The 23,770-nt window shown below is 37.1% G+C and overlaps 1 protein-coding gene, 1 long non-coding RNA gene and 1 pseudogene across 2 annotated transcripts; 2 read left to right on the top strand and 1 right to left on the bottom strand.

The window, feature by feature from the left end:
- Positions 1-3,541: 3,541 nt before the first annotated feature.
- Positions 3,542-13,849, bottom strand: LOC121235905. Its single transcript, XR_005934622.1, has 3 exons — positions 13,636-13,849; positions 5,620-5,623; positions 3,542-3,555 (listed from the first exon to the last, which is right to left on the bottom strand). It is a non-coding gene; the product is annotated as an uncharacterized LOC121235905 (long non-coding RNA).
- A 923-nt stretch (positions 13,850-14,772) lies between these two features.
- Positions 14,773-20,844, top strand: LOC121235490 (annotated as a pseudogene).
- Positions 20,845-21,033: 189 nt separating this feature from the next.
- On the top strand, positions 21,034-23,364 carry LOC121235488 (nuclear pore complex protein NUP98A-like; the record flags this gene model as incomplete). The annotated part of the gene is made up of 6 exons (XM_041131838.1): positions 21,034-21,484; positions 21,679-21,897; positions 21,976-22,150; positions 22,231-22,562; positions 22,785-23,006; positions 23,093-23,364. Coding segments are annotated over exons 1-6 (1,671 nt in total), but the record flags the coding sequence as incomplete, so codon positions are not given.
- Positions 23,365-23,770: the final 406 nt, after the last annotated feature.

Here is a 23,770-nt window from a genome sequence, read left to right as displayed (position 1 = left end):
AACTCCACTTAAAATCTAACATGAGGCAAGCCCGCCTTATCCAACCAAAGCATGCCTTTCAACTTACGTGGCAAAGAAATAAAATCATAAAAAATGTTATTATAACCTTCCTCGCTGACAGGGCGAGGAAATCTACGGCATTATTCCCCTCGCGAAATTGATGACCAATGGAGAAATGCATGTCTCTTAATAACATCAAAAGTTCATCCCAATAGTCCTATAAATACCAAGTCGTGCACTTGCGACTACTCAACCAAGAGACAATCAAACTGAAGTCGCTCTCAATAATAATATGATTAAAACCCAACTCTTTACATAAAGATAGCCTAGCTATTAATGCTCTCAATTCAGCCTCATTATTCGTACCATGACCAAAAAGGAGGAGAAAGCTCCTTTGAAAATACCTCTCTCTTCTCGAATGACTCCTCCTCCACCACAGCTGCCCAGGTTGCCACGACAACACCCATCTACATTCAATTTAATCCACCATTCAGCCGGTTTCCTCCAATAAACCAATTTCGGAATAGGCCTTGCATGATCAACGTAAGGAACTTCAAGAGCGCAAAGAATAGCCTCATCCCTGGCCGAGATAGGCCAATGTTTCACCATAAGAGAAGAAATATTCCGAATCCAAACTTTCACTGCCAACCAAACACCTGACGCCGATTCAAAGAAATTTTCCATTCTGGCCTTACAACGCCGCATCCAAAGCCTCCAAGTGATAACAGACGGTATGATGCCTATAAGAATCCCTCTGTGAGACAACTTCTTTGAAACATTAAACTATTGCATTACTGTCGCCCACCAAGGCATACCAGAAACGTGATTAATACCCAGTGTAATGGCTGCCCACTTCCACACTGTCACAGCAATACTCCCATTACAGAGCACATGATTTAAACTTTCTGTGTGACCTTTAGAACAGCAGTTACACCGAGATGCCAACAGTATTCCTAGTGATTGCACCCAAGAATCCAACGCCAGCCCATTAAATCTAGCTTTCCACATGCACACAGAAATCTTCTTCGGGAGGAGGTGATGCCAAATCCAATCCATGCCCAGATGTTTAGTTCCTTTTACATGGATTAGATCCCAAGCTGATGCCGACTTAAACTCTCCCTTAACTTTTTATTTCCAAATGGTAATATCACTGCCCACCTTACCAGCCACAATACCGTTCATGATCTCCTCTGTTTTCTCTAAACCAACCAGTTCTAACAAATAATTCTCATCCCAAGAACCATCAACCCATACATCTTTAATTCTAATCTCAGAATGCCCAAAGTCCCTACTGGCACATAAAGGCCCACTTGCCAGCCACCGATCAAACCAAAAGGAAGAACTGCCCTCTCTCACCTTCACTATAACATTCTCTGTCACCTCAGGAAACACATTCATAATAGACTTCCAGAATCGGGAAGCATTTCTTCTAGTCTCAACCATGAAAATGTGGCCATGTTTCACGTATTTTGCACAAAAGAACTTGGTCCAAAGATTATCAACAGTTAACAATCTCCAAGCGAACTTCATGTGTAGGGATCGCTGAACTTCATCGAAATTTCTCATGCCAAGTCCCCCTTCCTTGTACGGCTTGCAGATCCTATCCCAAGAACACCATTTCATCCTTGGTCTCCCATTCAATTTTCCCCAAAAAAATGTAGAAAGTAAAGAGTTGAGTTTTTTGAAAACCTTCGAAGGCACATTTAAGACTGCCAACAGGTGAGTTGTTATACATGCTAAAATATGTTTCATGAGCGTAAGCCTACCTCCTTGCGATAGTAAAGTTAATTTCCATCCAGCTATTTTTCTCCGATTCTTCTCAATGATGGGTTCCAAGTCTCTAGATGTAAGACGTCCTGACAACAGAGGGACACCCAAGTAGGTGGCCGGGAACTTGCCTTCCCCAAAACCTGTTGATCTCATAAGATTACGACGCCATGCCGATGTAATGGAATTTGAGAAAACGAAGGCCGATTTTTCCTTGTTGATTAACTGCCCTGACCACTTTTCATAAACTTCCAATGTTTTCATAAGCTTTAGAACCGAACGTTTGCCACCATTCACAAAAACTAGAAGATCATCAGCATAAAGTAAATGCGAGACTATAGGCGCACCCATGGATGTGAAAAACATCCAATTCGACCCTCTTCAAAATTCTTACAAAGTAATCTTGATAGCACCTCCTCCATAATAATAAATAAATATAGAGAAAGCGGATCACCTTGTCTTAGACCCCGAGCCGATTGGAAGAAACCCTTGAATGTCCCATTCATCATAATAGAGAACCAAGGGGAATGAACACATTCCTTTACAAGATTACAAACCTGAGAAGAAAAACCAAATGATGACATCGCATTTAGCAAAAATTGCCAGTCTACGCGATCATAGGCTTTGGCCATATCAATCTTCACCATAATGTTGCCGCACTTTGTTTTCTTATTCAGAGAATGAACCATTTCTTGTGCCAGAGTGATATTTTCAAAAATGTTGTGGCCAGGAATAAAAGCCCCTTGTTCATGAGAAATCAACTAAGATAACAAAGAGGCCATCCTTTGTACAAGAACCTTTGAAAAAATTTTATAAGCGACAGAACAAAGGCTGATAGGCCGGAACTTGTCAAAACTCTTGGGATCCTCCACCTTCGGAATCAACACCAGATAAGATGCCATATAAAATCTCGGTAAAGTAGAACCCGAAACGAAATCCTTGACTGCCTCAATGACATCCTCTTTGATCAAATCCCAACAGCTTAGATAGAAACCCGAGCCAAAACCATCCGGTCCAGGTGAGCTCTCTTTTGGGATGGATTTCAATGTAGCCAAAATCTCGGCCTCAGACGGGGCTATAGCAAGAGCCAAATTATTTTCCGCAAATATAGAGCACTGTATTAGAGACGCAAGATCCACCTGTTCAACAATAGAAGGATTTGTAAGATAATCTTGAAAATAATTTAAAGCACCTTGATGAACCTGTTCCGACGAATTCAAAATATATCCATTCGCTAGCCGCATATTAGAGATTACTTTAGTTTTCCTCTATTGGTTAACAACTGCATGGAAAAATTTTGCATTCTGATCGCCTTCAGAAAGCCATTTCTTCTTTGCCAATTGCGAAAGCCTGAGTTCTTCACGTTGTTCCCATGTATCCAGTTCAAGTTTTGTGACCAAGAAATCACATTCTACTTCCTGATCGTAACCACCTTGTAACCGACTCTCTAGAACCTCCAATCTTTCTTCTAGTTCTTTGAAATTCTGCCCAACATGCCCAAAGACCTGATTATTCCAAGCTCGTAACGCAAGCTTCGTTTTCTTCAACTTTTCTGCCAACCGAATCAGACCCACAAAAGTAGTAGGATACTTCCAAACTTCTTCAACACATCTCTTAAAATCTACATGTGAAACCCACATATTTTGAAAACGAAAAGGGCGAGGGTCGTAGCTTACCACTTGTTTTTGAAATTGAATGAGCATTGGACAGTGATCCGAAGTCTTCCGTTTAAGATATTCAAAGAAAGCTGGAGGAAACCTGTTTGCAAAATGGATATTAATCAACACTCTATCAAGGCGTGCCCAGCTTCAAGTATGCCCCTCATGGCCATTACACCACGAAAGTCGGCGACCCACAACCTGGAGGTCCAATAAACCACAGTGATCAATACAATTATTAAAATCTTCCATCGACGCAATAGGTCTAGGATGACCACCAACTCTTTCACTGTCTTCCTAGATAATATTGAAATCCCCTACCACCAGCCATGAAATCTCATTGGCATCTATCACCTCTAAACTTTGCCATAAATCACGACACTCTATGCTATTGCACTTTGCGTATATAAAAGAAATTAAGAGCTTCTCTTCACCAAACTAAAACCTCCGGAAATTAATTGATTAGTCATAGATAAAACCTCCCAATCACAATCGTCACTCCAGAAAATCCAAATTTTACCATCAACTTCCTCATTACTACAAAAATTCGGTAACCCTAACGAACAAGCCAAACTAGTCATTTTATCAACCTCAACAAAAGGTTCCAAGACCCCGACAATCGACACACCATACTTCTTTACTAAACTTTTTAAACGATTTCGGGAACTACTTAACCCTCTCAAGTTCCAAACTAAAATTTTATCAATCATAAATTGAGTTTAGAAAGTCGGGATAAAACCCGTTGGGATTGTCTCACTGTGTGTTTCTTTGATTCAGTTGTGCGACTCGGCTGATCACTCTCAGGGTCCGAATTATATCTCTTTTGTTGAGCCAGTGCGCCAGGAACACCTTCATCCTCTGGGTCTGATATTGAGACATTCTGTTCCTCCCCCACGTCACCATCATTTTCAACTGCTATTTGAGTCCGGCATTCCATCTCTAGTATTTCGGAGACCAGAGCTGTGTGGTCCCCCTCAAAGAAACCTCTGTTCGAAACATCTTCCATCACCAACAACTCCACAGTAATACTACCAGCTTCAACCTGGACAGCACTACTCTCTCCTATTTTCCATGCATAGGAACCAATTCATGTATGTTCACTGGATCAGCAGGTTCCTCTTCCACCATTGGTTCCTTTGTGACAGGCTCTGTTTGCCCAAGGACAATTGCCATGCACATTGGTTCTGGTTGCTGTATCATCGGCATTCCCTTTCCTTGTTTCTCCGCAACCCCAACCATAACCAAAGCCAAATTTTGTTCAATCACTAGTAATTCTTCCTACACCACACCATCCACCACTTGCTCTATCTCCCCCTCCTTCTCACCTATTTTTTCTTTATCACTCGGTTTTGCTTTCCACACTGTTGGTTCTTGAACAAAGCACAGTTACTTGTCTCCCCTCCTACCTTACGCCGATTCTCCCCCATACGACAAGCCACATTCGTGTGCCCTTGTCTACAACACTTAGTGCAGTAAAAACCAAGTTTTTCATATCGTACTTCTTGCCATATAGTTTTGTTTGCCGAAACTACAATCGGAAATCCTTTGATTGGTTCCTCCTTTAGATCCACTTCAACACACATACATGCACCCATAGCCCTCGTTTTATTCAATGTCGCATTGTCAGTTCCTAGGAAGCGGCCAAACCGAGTTGCAAGGATTTGAAGACAATCCCTTCTATGTAAGTGCAATGGTAATCCTGGCAAGACAATCCATTGAGGAGCCAAAGAGGACTCTTTCCTAAGATCAAAATCTCTGGACCATTTGAATAACCGAAAAGAGTTCCCCTCCAAAGTTCTTCCTTCACGTGCCCAACCATGAACAAAATCACGTTCATTTTTCATATGAATCAAAACATGGTAGTCGTCCATGAAGCTGATCTGTGGAATCTCTAAAAGGGCCCATTTTTTCACCACATGCAGACGTATATTATCGATGGACGATCTAACTCGCATGAATTTCATCACCAAAGCAAACTTAAAATCTTCCGCAGCCTTTACCATCTCTGGTTCCGAGAATATAAAGCCCAACTCCCCATCAATATCCACTGGAAAACGGATAGGTAACTTGAAAGATGTATTTTCTGCATGTTTTGAGACCGCCTGGGCATAAGAATTATTTAGTGAAGCTTCAGGAACGGCATTCCCCGCCGACGGCAAGGCCATAAGAGGGGCAGCGCACACCGTCAACGAACAACCCTAAGAGCGTAAACATCCAGAATAGGAAACCCGAGATCCTCGGACTTTCCAAAACAAAGCAAAAGAAATCGCGAAAAAAAAAATCGTCCCAGACCTTGAAACCTGAGATCCTTCCACTAACGAAGTTGCTTTCTCATTTTATTATTTTTAATTGGCCAAAAGTCTCTTAAATTTGAGAGAGTCGAGTGTTCTTCTAATTCCTGTCCGTGTGATTTCTATACCGTTTATTCTTTCTTTATTTTTCCTAATTAATTACACATCATTAAAAGAATGGGGGTGCGTGATTTAGATTGACAATTACCTTTCTCTATTTGAAATAATGGAGGTGTCCCGATTATACTTTCCTTTTCATGTAAACTAGCTAACTGACGGCGCAATTCATCTTCCATGAAGTGTTTGATAAAGTAGCCTGAAGTTGTGTCCTCAAACCTTTGATGCTTCGCCTTCCCTTCCCAACAAGTAATGTTTGAAAATTAATTTCACAAACAGATGTGATTTTAGTTGATCTGTTCAATCTATTTTACAATAAAGTAACTTTACAATTTGACGAACCACATCAAGCCACGTCAGTTTGTGAAATTACTTTTGTGTAATTTTTTTATAACTAGAGTATTTTTGTTAACGTTTTGGAGATATACATGTTGGTATTGTAATATGTTAAAAGTACGTATTTTATGGTATTCATATCATAATAACGCCATTCATCATCATTTTATTCATTATTCTCTCGTCATCTCATAAAATGATAGTAAATTATTGAAAACTTATTTTTTATATTTAACTTCTCTGCTAATCATTTGATGGTATGCAATGAGATGTTGAGAGAAAGGTGATTAAAAAAATAATGAACAATAATTTTTTTTGTACGCTAACTTTTTTATTAATTGCATGAAAGATTTGTTGGAAAGTTGTGGGAGGTAGAGGTTATTGTGAAACTACCACTTGCCTCAAAAGTTTAAACCGATAAGAGATATGGATTTAATTCTTTGTATTATATAATTTTTAACATTCCTCCTCACATGTAAATCAAACTACTATTTAATGAGTGAGCCCAACACATAAAATATTTTATTAAATAGAGTAGAGTGTATAGTTAAGATTCGAACTCATAAATTTTGTTCTGATACCATCTGAAATTACTAATTAATCCAAAAGTTTAAATTGATGTATTCTTAATAATTATGAATGCATGCCAGTTAAGTGACTATTAATATTGGAGATAAGGGTTGGAATGGGAGCGCTGTCATGGGGGCTCACCTTGACAGGAGTCAATGGTACACAAGAGGCAAAGTAGCTGGATGCTACGCGGAGAAGGGGAGTTGAATGGATTTTTGGTGTTGTGCAAGGATTGTGAATTGGTGTTACATGAGAGAGGAAAATGGCATGGAGTAGGGTGGGGAATGATCGGTTGCTTTGCAAGGTTGAATGTATGACAGTCGTGATGCTGGATTTGGAAAGGGATCGAGGGTAGATGGGATGCAATCCAAAAGAAATTGCTAATGTTTGGTTTGGATAGTAAAAATATCTCAGATGATCTATTTATAGTAATGAAATAATTTGTGAATAGTAATAAATTAATATGAGAATATCTATGAACAATTGCATTCTCAAACAGACTTAAAATGTGTTAAGTTAAAAAATAAATCAAGAAATTATCTTATTTACTCAATTCAATCAATCTCGTATGCTCATTTGCATGACAAGAAATATCCGTCATTATTTTACTAGATATAACTTAAAATCTAAGCTGTTTTACCCATTTAAATGTCCTTGTTTTTCTTGCAGATTATTTATACTAATTAGTATTTTTCACCTTCTACTAAATATTAAATAACTTATATTTTTGAAAAAATAACAAACTTTAATATGATAGAATTTCCTTAAAAATTTTATTCGAACCTTTTTTTTTTTTTTTTTTTTTTGTAAAAGGAACAATTTCATTCATCTCAATTACATAGGAGGTATTTCATTACAGTTGGGAATAACAACCATTTCGGAAGTTTCCACCGTGAGTTCTAAAGCTTTCTTTGCAAGACAGTGGGCTAATTCATTTCCATTTCTTTTAACAAAGTTAAAATGCCAATGTACTACTTGAGCTAATAAGATTCTGGTATCATCAAGCACCAGTCCCATGCTGTCCCATCTCTCTTTGTGCAGATTTATTGCTTGAACAACCTAAAGAGAGACTCCTTCAAAGATCACGGATTCCAAGTTCATTTCAGATGCCAATTTAACAGCTTGATAGGCTCCTATCGCCTCAGCCAGTAATGGTATCACACAACCAGCCTTAGCCACCTTTTTAGAAGCTATAATTCTACCTTCATGATCTCTTGCTACCAAGCATATTCCCAGTTTATCTTGATCTTCCCACAGCGCAGCATCCCAGTTTACCTTGATTATTCCCGTAGGAGGTGGACTCCATATCTCAGCTTGAATAGGATTCCTTCTAGTTGTTGAGTTAGAGCCAAGCTGAGCAACCTTATATTCTTCCAGCTGTTGAGCCGCATTCTGGGATATTAGGTTAGGATGCAAGAAGGACCCTTCAAATACACTTTTATTCCTCCTCTGCCAAATTCCCCTTGCAGTCATAGCAAAAAGTTCCATTGTTTCTGTTTCACATTGGGCATTTAGCTGTTCAAAAATCTCCTTGAAGCTTCCTGCCCTCAACGTACTTTTTTGCAACACAATGGGCCCTTGGCACCACACATCCAATGCTGATTCACAGTTCCACAGCACATGAGCAACTGTTTCATCTTCTCTGTAGCATATTGGGCATAATGGAGAGTCCACTATCTTCTTTTTGAAAAGGTTATTTTTTGTCAGTAGAGCTTCTAAGCATGCTCTCCACACAAAAATCTTAACAGCATTTGGAATCTTGTACTTCCAGCAGCAAGTCCACTCTTTAAAGTTTTGGTATCCTCGAGAAGACTGACCCCTCTGTTCTGCTATTAGTTCCTTCTGAAGGTGATATGCACTTTTCACTGTAAAACCTCCATCCTTTGTGCCTAACCACATTAGCTTGTCTTTTGCACCTGTAGAACTCACGGGAATTCTTTGGATTATGGCAGCATTTAAAGGACCTAGCATGCTAAATATCTTCTCTCTATCCCATTGCTTCGTGTTTTCATTAATGAGATTAGCAACTTTCGCTTCTTCATTTATAGTCTGCCCTTGACAATAAATCATGAAAGAGGAAGGTTTAGGAAGCCACCTATCCTTCCAGATTTTTGTCTCCTTACCATCTCCAATTCTCCAAATAGATCCTTTAATTATGAGGTTTTTAGCAGCCAAAAGACTTCTCCATATGAGAGATGGTCTTGCACCCATCTTGGCCTTACAACACATGATAAAGGAGATATAGACTATATGCACATAAAATCCGGTTAACAATATTTATATTAATGATGGCATTTTTTTTTATTAGTATTAGTAAAGATGTGTCTGCGACTCTTTTATAATTATTTAATAATTTTGAAAATAATTATAAAAAATTAAATAAAATAGTATTAATATTTTTGATGAGGTAGCACATTCTAAAATAATTGCAAAGGAAAATGATACTATAACTATCAAATACGTCTACTCGTCTATTTTTATTTTTATTTTTATTTTTTATTTTTTATTTTTTATTTTTTATTTTTTCTTAATAGTTAAGAAAATGATTATTAGTGAAATTATATTTTTTTTTAATTGTCAATGATGTTTAAAAAATGCTTAAAGAAAAAGAAACAATAACTCATTTATAATAGTTTGCATATTTGATAGTCATTCTAGCATTGTCCAATTACAAAAGCCTAAGGTGTTGTTTGGATAGTGAGATAAGATGAGATGAGATAATTTTAGATAATAGTTAAAAATTAAAAAAAAATATTATTAGAATATTATTTTTTAATATTATTATTGTTTTGAAATTTAAAAAAATTGAATTATTTATTATATTTTGTGTGAAAATTTGTAAAAATTATAATAATGAGATAAAATAAGATAAGATAAAATGAAATGTTTTCACTATACAAACACGGCTTAAAAGTTTTAAGACCAAATTATCTTCAAGAATTTAGTCCAAACTAAGCCTAAATCATATTTGGGTGGCTCTACTTCCACCACTAGAGCCCCCACTTGGGCTCCTGCTAGTTGATTTTGGTTTTTTTTTTTCATATATTTTTTAATACTTTTAAATGTTTTTTTAAAATTCATAATATCATTAAAAAAACACTTAAGTGGGGTTCGAATAGTAAAATGAGATGAGATAATTTTAGATAAAAGTTAAATAAAATCTTTTTAGAATATTTTTTTAATATTATTATTGTTTTGAAATTTGAAAAAGTTGAATTGTTTATTATGTTTTATGTGGAAATTTGTGAAAATTGTAATAATGAGATAAGATAAGATAAGATGTGTTGAGACGGTTTTGGTATCCAAACTGAGCCTTACTTTTTTTTTTTTTAATATAGGAAATAGATATCATTTCATTCATGAAATTGAAGTTACATCTATGACTGGTCAATACAGAGAAAAACTTAGATTACAAGTCAAACTACTCATTTGTGGGAAGCTTTCTCGCACACAAATTTATTTACAGCAGATATTGTCTTAATTTCTTAGAAACTCTCTATTGACAAAACTAGTTTGTCTGAAAGTACCATTCTCTGTTAAAAAAAAAAAAAAAGGATAACATCCCCTCCCCTCCAAAGAAGGGGAAAGAGACAAACACTCAATTCCTCCAAAAGATGAGAAGGACAAGTCACAAAACACCTTCATCCTTCAAAGGAGGAGAAGGACTAAACCACCCTCCTCCTCTAAAAGAGGTGGAGATTCTCCTGCTATGAACCAAAGTTCAATAGCTTATTTTTTTTATTTTTTAATACAAATAAAGACCAAAACAATTGACACTAAAAACATTGCAAAAAGCAAAAAAATACTGGCCAAGACGACTGTAGTGACACGTGAAGGACACACACCACTTTAAAACTATATTTGGATGTTGAGTTAAGCTGAGCTTAGCTCAATTATTTATGAATATTAATGAGTTGAGTAGTGAAGGAAGTTATATGGAATCCATCTAAACTGAGTGTAAAATATGTTTGCATGTTAAGATAAGTTTAATATTTTTTATGAAAAATTGAGAAAGGTTATGGATCCACGAATAAAGATGTGTTAAGTTGAAAAAAAAATTGTAAGTTATACATGTAAGGAGATTTTGAGTTGAAATGAATTTAATAATTTAAAAGTTAGGTATTTAGACGTTAAATTTATCTTAAAATTAGACTGAAACTTTACTGATTCTTGAAATCAAATACAATGCTACACACTCTAGAGTCTTACTTAGGTGTCATTTGGATTCGAAGATAAGTTGAGATTAGTTGAAATAAGTTGTGAATAGTAATGAGATGAGTTGTGAATAATAGTGATATTTGTAAGTTAAAATTAATGAATAGTAATGAATAATAATGAGATGAATTGAGATGAGTTGTAAATACAAACAAAGTCTAATATCGTTAAGGCTACCAGCGGGATGACCAGCATTTTCCAACCAGATTTATATAGCCTACGGGTTCCACGGCATTTTGTCCCCGTAGGCCAAAAGGTCTTACCTTTTACGCTACGCGGCTGAACCCTCGATTCACTGCAACATACAATAAAATCCCTTCTCTTGCGTCCTTCGCTGCTCTCTCTTGCTCACACAGATCGACGTTTCGACGAAGGATGTCTGGTTCGACTAACCGTAAGTATTATTTCTAACTTTTATGACATGTTCTTTTTTGGTTTTGGATTGTGCGAAGTGATCTTTGCTGGGGAACTTGGATTTGATTGGAGGCTCTTGTATATTGAGTATCACAAATAGTTTAAATTTTCAAATTCGGTCATAGTGATAGGGAACCAGGGCAGAACCAGAGCAACAAGAAAAACCTAGAAGACAAGAGAACGTGTAGTCTGAAGATCTGTCGAAGAAGTGAAGTGAAGGGAAGAAGTAAACTGAAAACGGTGTCGTACGTAAAGCATGCAGTAGAACGTTGTTGTCTGAAGACTTAAATAAAAGGGTCCCAGGATTACTTTATCTAAGCTGTGCGTTTTTGGGTGGAAGTTGTGAAGTTAAGCTGTGCGTTTGAATTAGGCCGTTGCTACGTCCATTTTTACCCAAATCCTTTACCAAATACTACAAATCTTTTTTTTATTTTTTTTATCTTTTCTTTCACTATTTTTTTAAACTATCTAAATATTTTTATAAAAAAAAAAAATCCCATATTCATTTAAAAATACTTATTTAATCATTAAGAAAAAATAAAAAATAAAAAAAAAAAATTGGTAAAGAATTGCGGTAGACAAGTTCTGTGAGCATCGTATTTTCCTTTGAATAAGTTTTTGGGTCTTGCGTCTATCATCTAGTACTACTGTTTTTTTTTTTTTTTTTTGAGAACCAAAGAACTTTATTCATTATGAAGAAAATGTAAGTGCAATACAAAGCACAAAACTAACAACCAGTCTTAACAAACAAATACATCAATCCCGTTTTCCTTTTCTGTTATAGTGTATACCCACTATGTAATGCACACAACACAAAACAGATGGTTAATCATAGAATGATCATTCGAGTCTTTTTACTCTTTAGAGCATATCAATTAAAATTTCTCTAATTATCCTAATCTGTAAGATAAATTCTTTGATTCTTTAACGTTGATAAAATCGGAATAGTTCCTTTCATTCTTATACTACTACATTTGGATTAAATTAAATCTAATTTTTTTTATTGATTCCTTTAAAAAATAATAATAATAATAATTTGAATAGAAGGTCATATCCTTTTTTTTTTTAATGATTCTTTTTTATTCTTTTTTTATATTATTTCGTACTGTATAATTCCTTTGCTTGTGGGATCATTTTCTCACAAGAGGTAAGTAAAAGAAATTATAGAATGGATTAACAAATAGATAGAGATAGACCAAAAAAAAATTAAATTTGTTTTTTTTTATTAGTTTAATTAATTTAATGGGATGGAGAATAAAGACTGATTTAAGGGAGTATTGGGGTTGTTATTATTTTTGATAAATCATAATCGAAAGAAAAGAATAGGAGATTCCCATATCTATCAGATCTAAACAAATGTTTTTGAAAGTAATTATATATATATTCTATATATTCTATGTTAAATATTTTTCAATTAGGGATCACAAATCTATTTTTGCAAAAATGAATTGAAATAAATAAAGTTTTCAATGAAATAGAACGATAACAAGACACGGCTGCTAATACCCTATAGGCTGAGGAGCAAAAGGAGGAATCCGCCTGAGGAGGGGCTCGCGTCTGATTAGCTAGTTGGTGAGGCAATAGCTTACCAAGGCGATGATCAGTAGCTGGTCCGAGAGGATGATCAGCCACACTGGGACTGAGACACGGCCCAGACTCCTACGGGAGGCAACAGTGGGGAATTTTGTATTCGATGACTCATCGTTGAGTGATCTAGCATCGAGAGCTGACAGACACCTCTCCGTTCCCTATCTCTATTTAGTAAGAGTGCCTGGTAACTAATCGCATTTCAGATCTTACTAGATAGGATAGGGAGGCAGAATAGAATAGAGGTCTCACTACTAGCTTTTAGTCTTAAGCTGGAGTTCATGTAGTCCCCAGTAGCTCTAAATGTCTAGTTGATAAGTGATCTGTTACCGAGCCATCTTATTGGGAACAAAAAGATTCTCTTGGATCGTAAAGAGCTGATCTACGACCACCCTGCTACTAGGCTAGTGATGCGGGGAGTTCAGTCTGCTTGAGATCAAAGAAGAAACGCAAGTTGCCAATTTTGTTGAATGGGCAGTGACTCGGAAGAAAGAAACCAAGGACTGACCGGAGGGCTAGTTACTCGTTACTACTTCAGGGAGTGACCGATGCTAAGAGGGAAGCGAAACGCTATGTTACCCGCGAGATATCCGCTTTCTTTCTTCCTGCAGTGGTAGCGACACTACCGATGTGTAAAGATCAACTCTTGCTTCTCTGTCTTCTTCAGTTTATTGGGTTACCTAGATCCGTGCCCCTAAAATATGAATCAATACTTTTTACTCGAGCTCCGTCATGATCATGTACTATTTACACCACAACCCCAAAAAAATGAGGTTTTTCTAGTGGAATAGAACAAGCGATGTCGAGCCAGAAGCACCCTCATTCCTATATAATGAATATAAAAAAAATGGCGGATGTCAGAATCCACAACCGACCATATCCTTCAAGTCGCACGTTGCTCTGCCGCTGAGCAACACCATTCAAGTGACTGTTAGGCCAAATTGGTTTTTTTACTTTTTTTACTTTTTTTATTCATATTCTTTTATTATTTTAAAACATTTTAAAAAAATGTAACAAAAAGTCACTTCTTTAACTATTAAATAAAGAAAAAAATTAAAAAAAAATTAAAATACATAAGGTGTCAAAAATGAGAGAACAAATTATGTGGGCAAAGTATCATTTTTCGTGGGGTATAAGGGAGAGCAGAGGGAAGTGAGGGGAATCATCTAGAAAATTGTCAGAACTTTTATTGTGAGGAGGTTGGAATCCCTCGAAGTATTTCTCTCTGAATTTACATATGGCTCTCTGAAGCTTTTTATCAAACACCTGCTGTCCATCTTCTTCTCCATTACTGCAATATCCATTCTGTTATCATTATCATTCCTGGTTACATTCAGCTATCACTACAACAATTACACAGGTTCCTATCACATAGAGCAAATAAAAAGTTGGGATTTCTGCCATCAATGTTAAATTTTATTTTTATTTCTCAGTAATTTTGTTGTGCTCTTATACCTATCAAGCAAAACTTTGTTGTGCTCTTTCTGTAGATCAAACATTCATGTTTATTTTCTAAGTGTGCGCTGTAGTCGCATTTATTCACATTTTAGTGATTTTTTACTCCTTTTTATCTGCACATCTTGGGCTATATTTAGGTTTTTGTTTGAGCTCCTTTTTGAAGGGAAAAAAAAATAAATAATGTGTTTATTAATGTAACAGCTTTTGGGCAGTCATCTAGTAGCCCATTTGGGTATGTCTGACAGCTGTTTTGTACTGGTCCATGTGTGAGCATTGTAATATTCTCTTGGTGTGGTATATGAATAATGAGATAAACAATTTTGGGCATGCATATGTAGATCTTGTTTTGTTACATTCAAATGCTATTCCAAACTTTCGAGTATCCGTTTGTGGAAGACAAGTTTATGCTTAAGCGTAGATATGATTTTTTTTTCTTTTTGAAAATATGTCCTCTAACTAATATTCCTAGATAGTTGATATAATACTGGAAAGCTTTAGACTGATTTTTTAAATAAGTTTGTTAATGGAGACTTGAAATTACACTTTTTTAAAGGAATATCATGTCTCTTGTACTTGTTCTCTCCTTGCTGGACAAGTTATTCATCAGTTTATGGTATTTATTACATTATTTGGATGCGTTTCTATCTTGTATGTGGAATTCAGTAGGAAAGGACAAGGGCATGAATTCATGAGGCCAAAGGAATATCACAAATGATGCAATAAAACTTACAAATTTAGAACATTGAGTATTTATTCTTGCTGCAGCTTTTTTTTTTTTTTATCATCATTGGCGAGCAATTAGTTTCTTCTTTGGAAATTGTATGAATTATTAAACAATAATTGAGGTAGTAATTTGCTTGAATTTTGAGTACTTGGATGCTTGCTTATTCCTTTTCCTTGCACTGGTGTTCTTACCTTGGTGTTTTTTCCTCCTGTCCATCTTGAGTGACCATTCTCGAATATTGGTGATGTAGACTTCATTAGAGTAGAGTAATTTCTTCTTTGCTTCTTCTAAAATGCCCTATTATATACATAATATGTTTTCCGTCTTTTTTGTAAACTTCTACTGGAATTGATGTCACTTTTGTCTCTATAGGATCCTCTGTCTTTGGTCAGAAGGCTTCTTTTGGAGGGTTTGGATCCACTTCTACTCCACCAGCAAGTCCCCTTGGAAGCACAAATCAACAATCACAACCAGCATTTGGGAGTGGTATATTTGGTTCCTCCTCACCATTTGGTGCAACTAGTCAGTATGCGTTCGGTGCAAGTAGCACCCTTACTTTTGGTGCTACAAGCACTCCTGCATTTAGTGCTACAAGTGCCCCTGCATTTGGTGCTACAAGCGCCCTTGCTTTTGGGAGCACAGAGCCTGCTTTTGGAGCATCTTCTACTCCTACTTTTGGTGGTTCGTCATCATCATTTGGTGATATGCCTAACAGCTGTTTTGTACTGGTCCATGTGTGAGCATTGTAATATTCTCTTGGTGTGGTATATGAATAATGAGATAAACAATTTTGGGCATGCATATGTAGAACTTGTTTTGTTACATTCAAATGCTATTTCAAACTTTCGACTATCCGTCTGTAGAAGACAAGTTTATGCTTGAGCATAAATATGATTTTTTTTTTCTTTTTGAAAATATGTCCTCTTAACTAATATTCCTAGGTAGTTGATATAATACTGGAAAGCTTTTGACTATTTTTTAAATAAGTTTGCTTGTAACACCCTGGCCCTTAGGACTTTATTTTTTTTTATTTTTATTTTCTTTCTTCTTCCCTGTTTTTCACGCAGCCACGACGTCGTTTGAGGTGAGCTTCTCTTCCACATGCATTTTATCCTTCCGACGGTTTCACTTTAATTTTTGCACTCTCGAAAATTTCTCCATCCAAATCTCTATTATCTCCACGTCTAGGAGTTTGAACTTCCTTTCCGTTTTTGAGTTATCTCCCAACAAACTCTTTCTATCCATATCATTCAAGCTCTCGGTTTTCTCTTTCAGAGTCTCTCTCGTTCACTGCAAAACCCCATGCAGACACCGTAGCTCGGGCCATCACCCAATGCTACGGCATCCCCAACCATCCCCCCATGACCCAGCTTCTCCGTGTCCTCAAACGAAAACCACCCCACGGACATGGACCACCCAGCCACTGCCTTGTACACACCACCACCTTGCCAACTCCCACTTTCCCTCAGTTCCAGCCACCACTTCATGAAGGGAGCTCCACATTGTTGCCACCCTTCACTGTGAAACCAAGCCACCATCGCACGCTAAGAGGCCTTTGTTTTTGGCACATCGCACGCTAAGAGGCCTCTGTTTTTGCATGCCAAAAACAGAGCAACCCACCACCAGTTCCACCTTAAACCGCAACTCCATGTGTCAAGCGAACCCACCGCAAGCTACCCAGTCGCCACAAGCGTCGCACGGTGCAGCCCTTGCCACACTCAAGCAACCACCCAGTCACCGTGAGCCCTATCCCGAACCACCATACCCAACCTGGAGTCGTTGTGAGCCGCCATCACAGCACCTTCACCCCTCTCGACTACTCCCTGTCGGCTTGGTCTTCATGCTCTCTCCCTCTCTTTGAACTCCACCGCCTGCCACGGAAGAGACTGCCGTGACTGTATCTCACCAGCCCAGCCCTGCACCTTCACGTGTTCCCTGTTTTCCCTCAGTGAGTGTTCTTTTCTTATTATGCTGTGACCTCTCTCTTTCTCTCTCTATGTTCTCTCTCTCTCTCTCGTCTTTCTCTCACACTCTCCCTCTCTTTGTGCCCTACCACTGCACCCAGCTGCGCTACTGTCGACATCCACCCATTGCCGCTCCAATCCGTTGTCGCGAGTTTCCCTCACGGTGAGCTTGGTTCCATCGCACGATTCTATTTTGGGCCATTGTCTATATGCTATACTTACAGTATAATTTTGTGAAGACTATGTTTTAATATAAGATCGTATAAAGAAAATGATTTAAATTATATTATGTTAATCCTTTGTCGTATAGCTTTTGGAAAGCATGTTGAAGAATTTGTTTTCATTATAATTATATTACTATCAATAGTTAATAAAAAGATTTTAATTTTATTAAATGAGTTTCCAGCTTGTTACATTCTTTGAATTTGATATAAGTATATTATAAAGTTGTAAATTAGGAGTATTTAATCTGTTTTTAAACATTGACATGTTTATATGATACAAGTCCTTATGGTTTTTAAATTAGATATGATTCAGAATATTTTATGAATTACTATTGCTTAAGAAATTTATGAATTTCCTACTACATTATATGTTGGCAGTATTAAATTATCGTGTTAATAATAGTTTATAGAAATATGAGTTTTAAATATGATTAAGCTAATTTTCGAAATGAATCTAAGTTATTTTGCCATATTTGATAAAATTATTTTATAATAAGTTAAGACTATTTTTTTAATGATAATATAGTTATTAGATTTCTGATAACTAGATAGTTATTAAAACTATTTTCGTAGTATGAATTTAAGTAAATGGAGAGTTTTAGCAAATCCTTTTAGAAGTTTAGTAACGCCTAGTGTTTTGTATAGGTGATGATTGACATTCATTCAGCATGATTGTGGAAAAATTCAGAATAGTACTTAAGAAGTCCAGGTAAGCGGGGTTCATATACTAATTTTGCATAAAAGAAATGAAATGAGGTTGACTTTGAAAATAAGCATGTTTGTTTTTTAAAAGAACTCTGAAAATGACCTCAGATGTTTATTCTGCATATGCATAAATTCTATATAAGAGAAAGTATTTTCTGTCATGACTGGTGTAGACATGAACTAATTTTGTGCATTCTATTTTTGAACTATGCAAAAAGAGCGTATATGAAATTCTAAAAGTTTTTGCTATGAATAAATAAAGATGTTTTGATTCTGTTTATTTCGAACATGTGAAATGATCTGAAGTTATTCAGTATTTTCTTTTGATATGATGTGTCATCTGAAAGCCTTGGCATGAAGTTCTGATTCTATATCTGAATGTGATCTGGTTTCGATGATGTTCCGTTCTGTTTCTGTTAAGGCCCAGCCACGGGTATAATGGTGGTTTATAACCCTACCACGGGAGTGAAACATGGTATACGGCCCAGCCATAGGTATAATGGTGGTTTATAACCCTACCACGGGGGTGAAACATGGTATTTGTCCCGATGTGATGCTATGAGATGATATGAATATAATGTTTCAGTTTGGATATGCCAAAGGATTTTCTTTTTGGGAATAAGTTTGTTTTTCTGAAAATTTCGCTCTGATATTTTGTACCAAATTTTGTTTATGCATTCTGAAAGTAAATATGTTATTTTTGCATTCTGAACATAAATATTTTGTTCTGCATACCAAACTTTATAAATGCTCATGTTTACATGCTAGTATATGCTCTCTGTTTAGTGAGTTGTTGATAACTCACCCCTTATCTCTTCAATATTTTTCAGATATTTTGACGGTTCAGCTGAGGATCAAGATGATGAAGCATTGGGTGAGATGATTTAAGTATAGTGGTTTAAGCATAGGAAGTTTTTATGAGTATTGTCGATTTTTTTTTAAGAAATTTTATTGTGTTATGATGACTTGGCATTTTGGAAAATTAGTTATATAGAGGAAATTAGATTGAATCGAATTTTCTATATGATATTGGGAATTTGGAATCAGTTTTTATATTATTGAAAGGTGAGTTTAAGTGTTAGGAAGTAACTTTCCGACCCGTGCGGGACCGGGGCGTTACATTGTTAATGGAGACCTGAAATTTTATCACTGTTTTAAAGGAATATCTTGTCTCTTGTACTTGTTATCTCCTTGTTGGACAAGTTATTCATCAGTTTATTGTATTTGTTACATTATTTGGATGCATTTCTATCTTATATGTGGAATTACATTGGAATTCAATAGGAAAGGACAAGGTCATGAATTCATGAGGCAAAGGAATATCACAAATGATGCAATAAAACTTACAAATTTAGAACATTGAGTATTTATTCTTGCTGCAGGTTTTTTTTCTTTTTTTTATCATCATTGGCGAGGAATTAGTTTCTTCTTTGGAAATTGAATGAATTATTAAACAATGATTGAGGTAGTAATTTGCTTGAATTTTGAGTACATGGATGCTTGCTTATTCCTTTTCCTTGCACCGGTGTTCTTACCTTGGTGTTTTTTCCTCCTGTCTATCTTGAGTGACCATTCTCTAATATTGGTGATGTAGACTTCATTAGAGCAGAGTAATTTCTTCTTTGCTTCTTTGAAAATGCCCTATTATATACATAATATGTTTCCCTTCTTTATTGTAAACTTCTCCTAGAATTGATGTCACTTTTGTCTCTATAGGATCCACTATCTTTGGTCAGAAGGCTTCTTTTGGAGGGTTTGGATCCACTTCTACTCTAGCAAGTCCCTTTGGAAGCACAAATCAACAATCACAACCAGCATTTGGGAGTAGCATATTTGGTTCCTCCTCCCCATTTGGTGCGACTAGTCAGTCTACATTCGGTGCAAGTACCACCCCTGCTTTTGGTGCTGTAGCACTCCTGCATTTGGCGCTACAAGTGCCCCTGCATTTGGTGCTACGAGCGCCCTTACCTTTAATGCTACAAGCACGCCTGCTTTTGGTGATATGAGCACCCCAGCCTCTGGTACAATAGCAAGCCCTGCATTAGGTAGCACAGGGATTGGGTTTGGTGTGTCAAATGCTCTTGTATTTGGATCTGGTGGAGCATTTGGAGCATCAAGCATCCCTTTATTTGGTTCCTCAAGCACTTCTATGTTTGGTACCTCAAGCACTCCAACATTCGGCACCTTAAGCACTCCTGCATTCGGCACCTCAAGCACTCCTTCTTTTGGGGCGTCAAGTACCCCCTCCTTCAGCTTTGAGTCCTTTCCAGCTTTTGGCCAATCGGCTTCTGCATTTGGTAGCACCCCATTTGGTACCACAACTTCTCATTTTGGAGCCCAGAGCTCTCAATTTGGTGAGTTAATTCTTGTGTTTAACCGGTTATACGATTTGGAATATTGTCATCTTCCTGATAAGCATTCTTATTTTGAGTAGGAACCTTTTTTTTTAATGAGGAACTTCTATTGGGTCATGCACCATTATTTGTTATATTTTTTTATAATTACTGAATTTTTTTTTTTTATCCTTATGAGCTGTGTACAGGAGCCCAGTCCACAACACCAACATTTGGCAACATTGGCTATGGGCAGGCACCTTTTGGGACTCAACGTGGGGGAAGTAGAGTAGCTCCTTACACACCAACAACTGAAGCTGATAGTGGTACCCAGGCTACTGGGAAGTTAGAGTCCATATCAGCCATGCTTGTCTACAAAGATAAAAGCCACGATGAGCTGAGATGGGAGGACTATCAATTGGAAGATAAAAGTATTTTAGAAAATGTCTCATATTTATGGTGTTTGTTAATAATTGACTAATAAAAAAAATTATTCTTTGAATTTCAGATGGACAGCTTCCTGCCAGTCAGCCTGCTGGTGGGATAGGATTTAGTTCGACTACTACAAGTTCAAATATTCTTGGTCCTTCTGCAACATTTGGCCATTCATCTCCTATAAAAAAAAGTAAAAACATTTGGCCAATCATCTGCGAGTCCTTTCTCTGCCTCAATGACTTCCAATCCGTTCGCACCTAAATCTCCTAGCATTGGTGGTTTCAATTTTGGAAGCTCAACTACTCCTACATTTAGTTCTTCTCCTTTCACCGCATCAACTTCATCTGGCCTTTTTGGATCAAAATCATTACCAACATCATCAAATGCTCCTGTATTTGGAGCTGGTGGAGCATTTGGAGCATCAAACAACCCTTTATTTGGTTCCTCAAGCACTCCTATGTTTGGTACCTCAAGCACTCCAACATTCGGCACCTTAAGCACTCCTGTGTTCGGCACCTCAAGCACTCATGCGTTCGGCGCCTCAAGCACTCCTCCTTTTGGGGTGTCAAGTACCCCTTCCTTCAGCTTTGGGTCCTTTCCAGCTTTTGGCCAATCGGCTTATGCATTTGGTAGCACCCCATTTGGTACCACAACTTCTCATTTTGGAGCCCAGAGCTCTCAATTTGGTGAGTTAATTCTTGTGTTTAACTGGTTATACGATTTGGAATATTGTTATCTTCCTGATAAGCATTCTTATTTTGAGTAGGAACCTTTTTTTTTTTTTTTTTTTATGAGGAACTTCTATTGGGTCATGCACCATTATTTGTTATCTTTTTTTTATAATTATTGGATTGTTTTTATCCTTATGAGCTGTGTATAGGAGCTCAGTCCACAACAGCATTTGGTAGCACTGGCTTTGGGCAAGCACCGTTTGGGACTCAACATGGGGGAAGTAGAGTAGCTCCTTACACGCCAACAACTGAAGATGATTGTGGTACCCAAGCTACTGGGAAGTTAGAGTCCATATCAGCCATGCCTGTCTACAAAGATAAAAGCCATGATGAGCTGAGATGGGAGGACTATCAATTGGAAGATAAAAGTATTTTAGAAAATGTCTCATATTTATGGTGTTTGTTAATAATTGACTGATAAAAAAAAATTATTCTTTGAATTTCAGATGGACTGCTTCCTGCCAGTCAGCCTACTGGTGGGGTAGGATTTAGTTCGACTACTACAAGTTCAAATATTCTTGGTCCTTCTGCAACATTTGGCCATTCATCTCCTATACAAAAAGTAAAAACATTTGGCCAATCATCTGCAAGTCATTTCTCTGCCTCAATGACTTCCAATCCGTTTGCACCTAAATCTCGTAGCATTGGTGGTTTGAATTTTGGAAGCTCAACTACTCCTACATTTAGTTTTCTCCTTTTAGTGCATCAACTTCATCTGGCCTTTTTGGATCAAGATCATTACCAACATCATCAAATGCTCTTGTATTTGGATCTGGTGGAGCATTTGGAGCATCAAGCAGCCCTTTATTTGGTTCCTCAAGCACTCCTATGTTTGGTACCTCAAGCACTTCAGCATTCGGCACCTTAAGCACTCCTGCATTCGGCACCTTAAGCACTCCTGCTTTTGGGGCATCAAGTACCACCTCCTTTAGCTTTGGGTCCTCTCCAGCTTTTGGTCAATCAGCTTCTGCATTTGGTAGTACCCTATTTGGTACCACAACTACTCCTTTTGCAGCCCAGAGCTCTCCATTTGGTGAGTTAATTCATGTGTTCAACTGGTTATACAATTTGAAATATTGTTATCTTCCGATAAGCATTCTTATTTTGAGTAGGAACTTTTTTTTTCTTTTTCTTTTTTTTTTTTTTTTTTTTTTGTTTGATGAGGAACTTCTATTGGGTCATGCACCATTATTTCTTATATGTATATTTTTTTTTTATAATTACTTTTTTTTTTATCCTTATGAGTTGTGTATAGGAGCCCAATCCACAACACCAACATTTGGCAACTCTGATTTTGGGCAGGCACCTTTTGGGACTCAACGTGGGGGAAGTAGAGTAGCTCCTTACATGCCAACAACTGAAGCTGATAGTGGTACCCAGGCTACTAGGAAGTTAGAGTCCATAACTGCCATGTATGTCTACAAAGATAAAAACCACAAGGAGCTGAGATGGGAGGACTATCAATTGGAAGATAAAGGTATTTTAGAAAATGTCTCAAAATTTAAAATATTTATGGTGTTTGTTAATAATTGACTAATAAAAAAGTTATTCTTTGAATTTTAGATGGACTGCTTCCTGCCAGTCTGCTTGCTAGTGGGATAGGATTTAGTTCGACTACTACAAGTTCAAATATTCTTGGTCCTTCTACAACATTTGGCCAATCATCTGCGAGTCCTTTTTCTGCCTCAATGACTTCCAATCCTTTCGCACCTAAATCTCCTAGCATTGGTGATTTGGATTTTGGAAGCTCAACTACTCCTACATTTAGTTCTTCAACTTTCAGCACATCAACTTCATCTGGCCTTTTTGGATCAACATCATTACCAACATCATCAAATGCTCCTGTATTTGGATCTGGTGGAGCATTTGGAGCATCAAGCAGCCCTTTATTTGGTTCCTCAAGCACTTCTATGTTTGGTACCTCAAGCACTTCAGCATTCGGCACCTTAAGCACTCCTGCATTCGGCACCTCAAGCACTCCTACGTTCGGTACCTCAAGCACTTTTGCTTTTGGGGCATCAAGTACCACCTCCTTCAGCTTTGGGTCCTCTCCAGCTTTTGGCCAATCAGCTTCTACATTTGATAGCACCCGATTTGGTACCACAACTACTCCTTTTGGAGCCCAGAGCTCTCCATTGGTGGAATATTGTTATCTTCCTAATGAGCATTCTTATTTTGAGTAGGAACTTTTTTTTTTTTTTTTATGAGGAACTTCTATGGGGTCATGCACCATTATTTCTT

Source organism: Juglans microcarpa x Juglans regia, chromosome 6D, assembly GCF_004785595.1.
Source record: "Juglans microcarpa x Juglans regia isolate MS1-56 chromosome 6D, Jm3101_v1.0, whole genome shotgun sequence".
Classification (NCBI taxonomy): Eukaryota; Viridiplantae; Streptophyta; class Magnoliopsida; order Fagales; family Juglandaceae; genus Juglans; species Juglans microcarpa x Juglans regia.
Note: the sequence above shows the minus strand (reverse complement) of the source record. Positions and strands in the feature narration are given on the sequence as shown.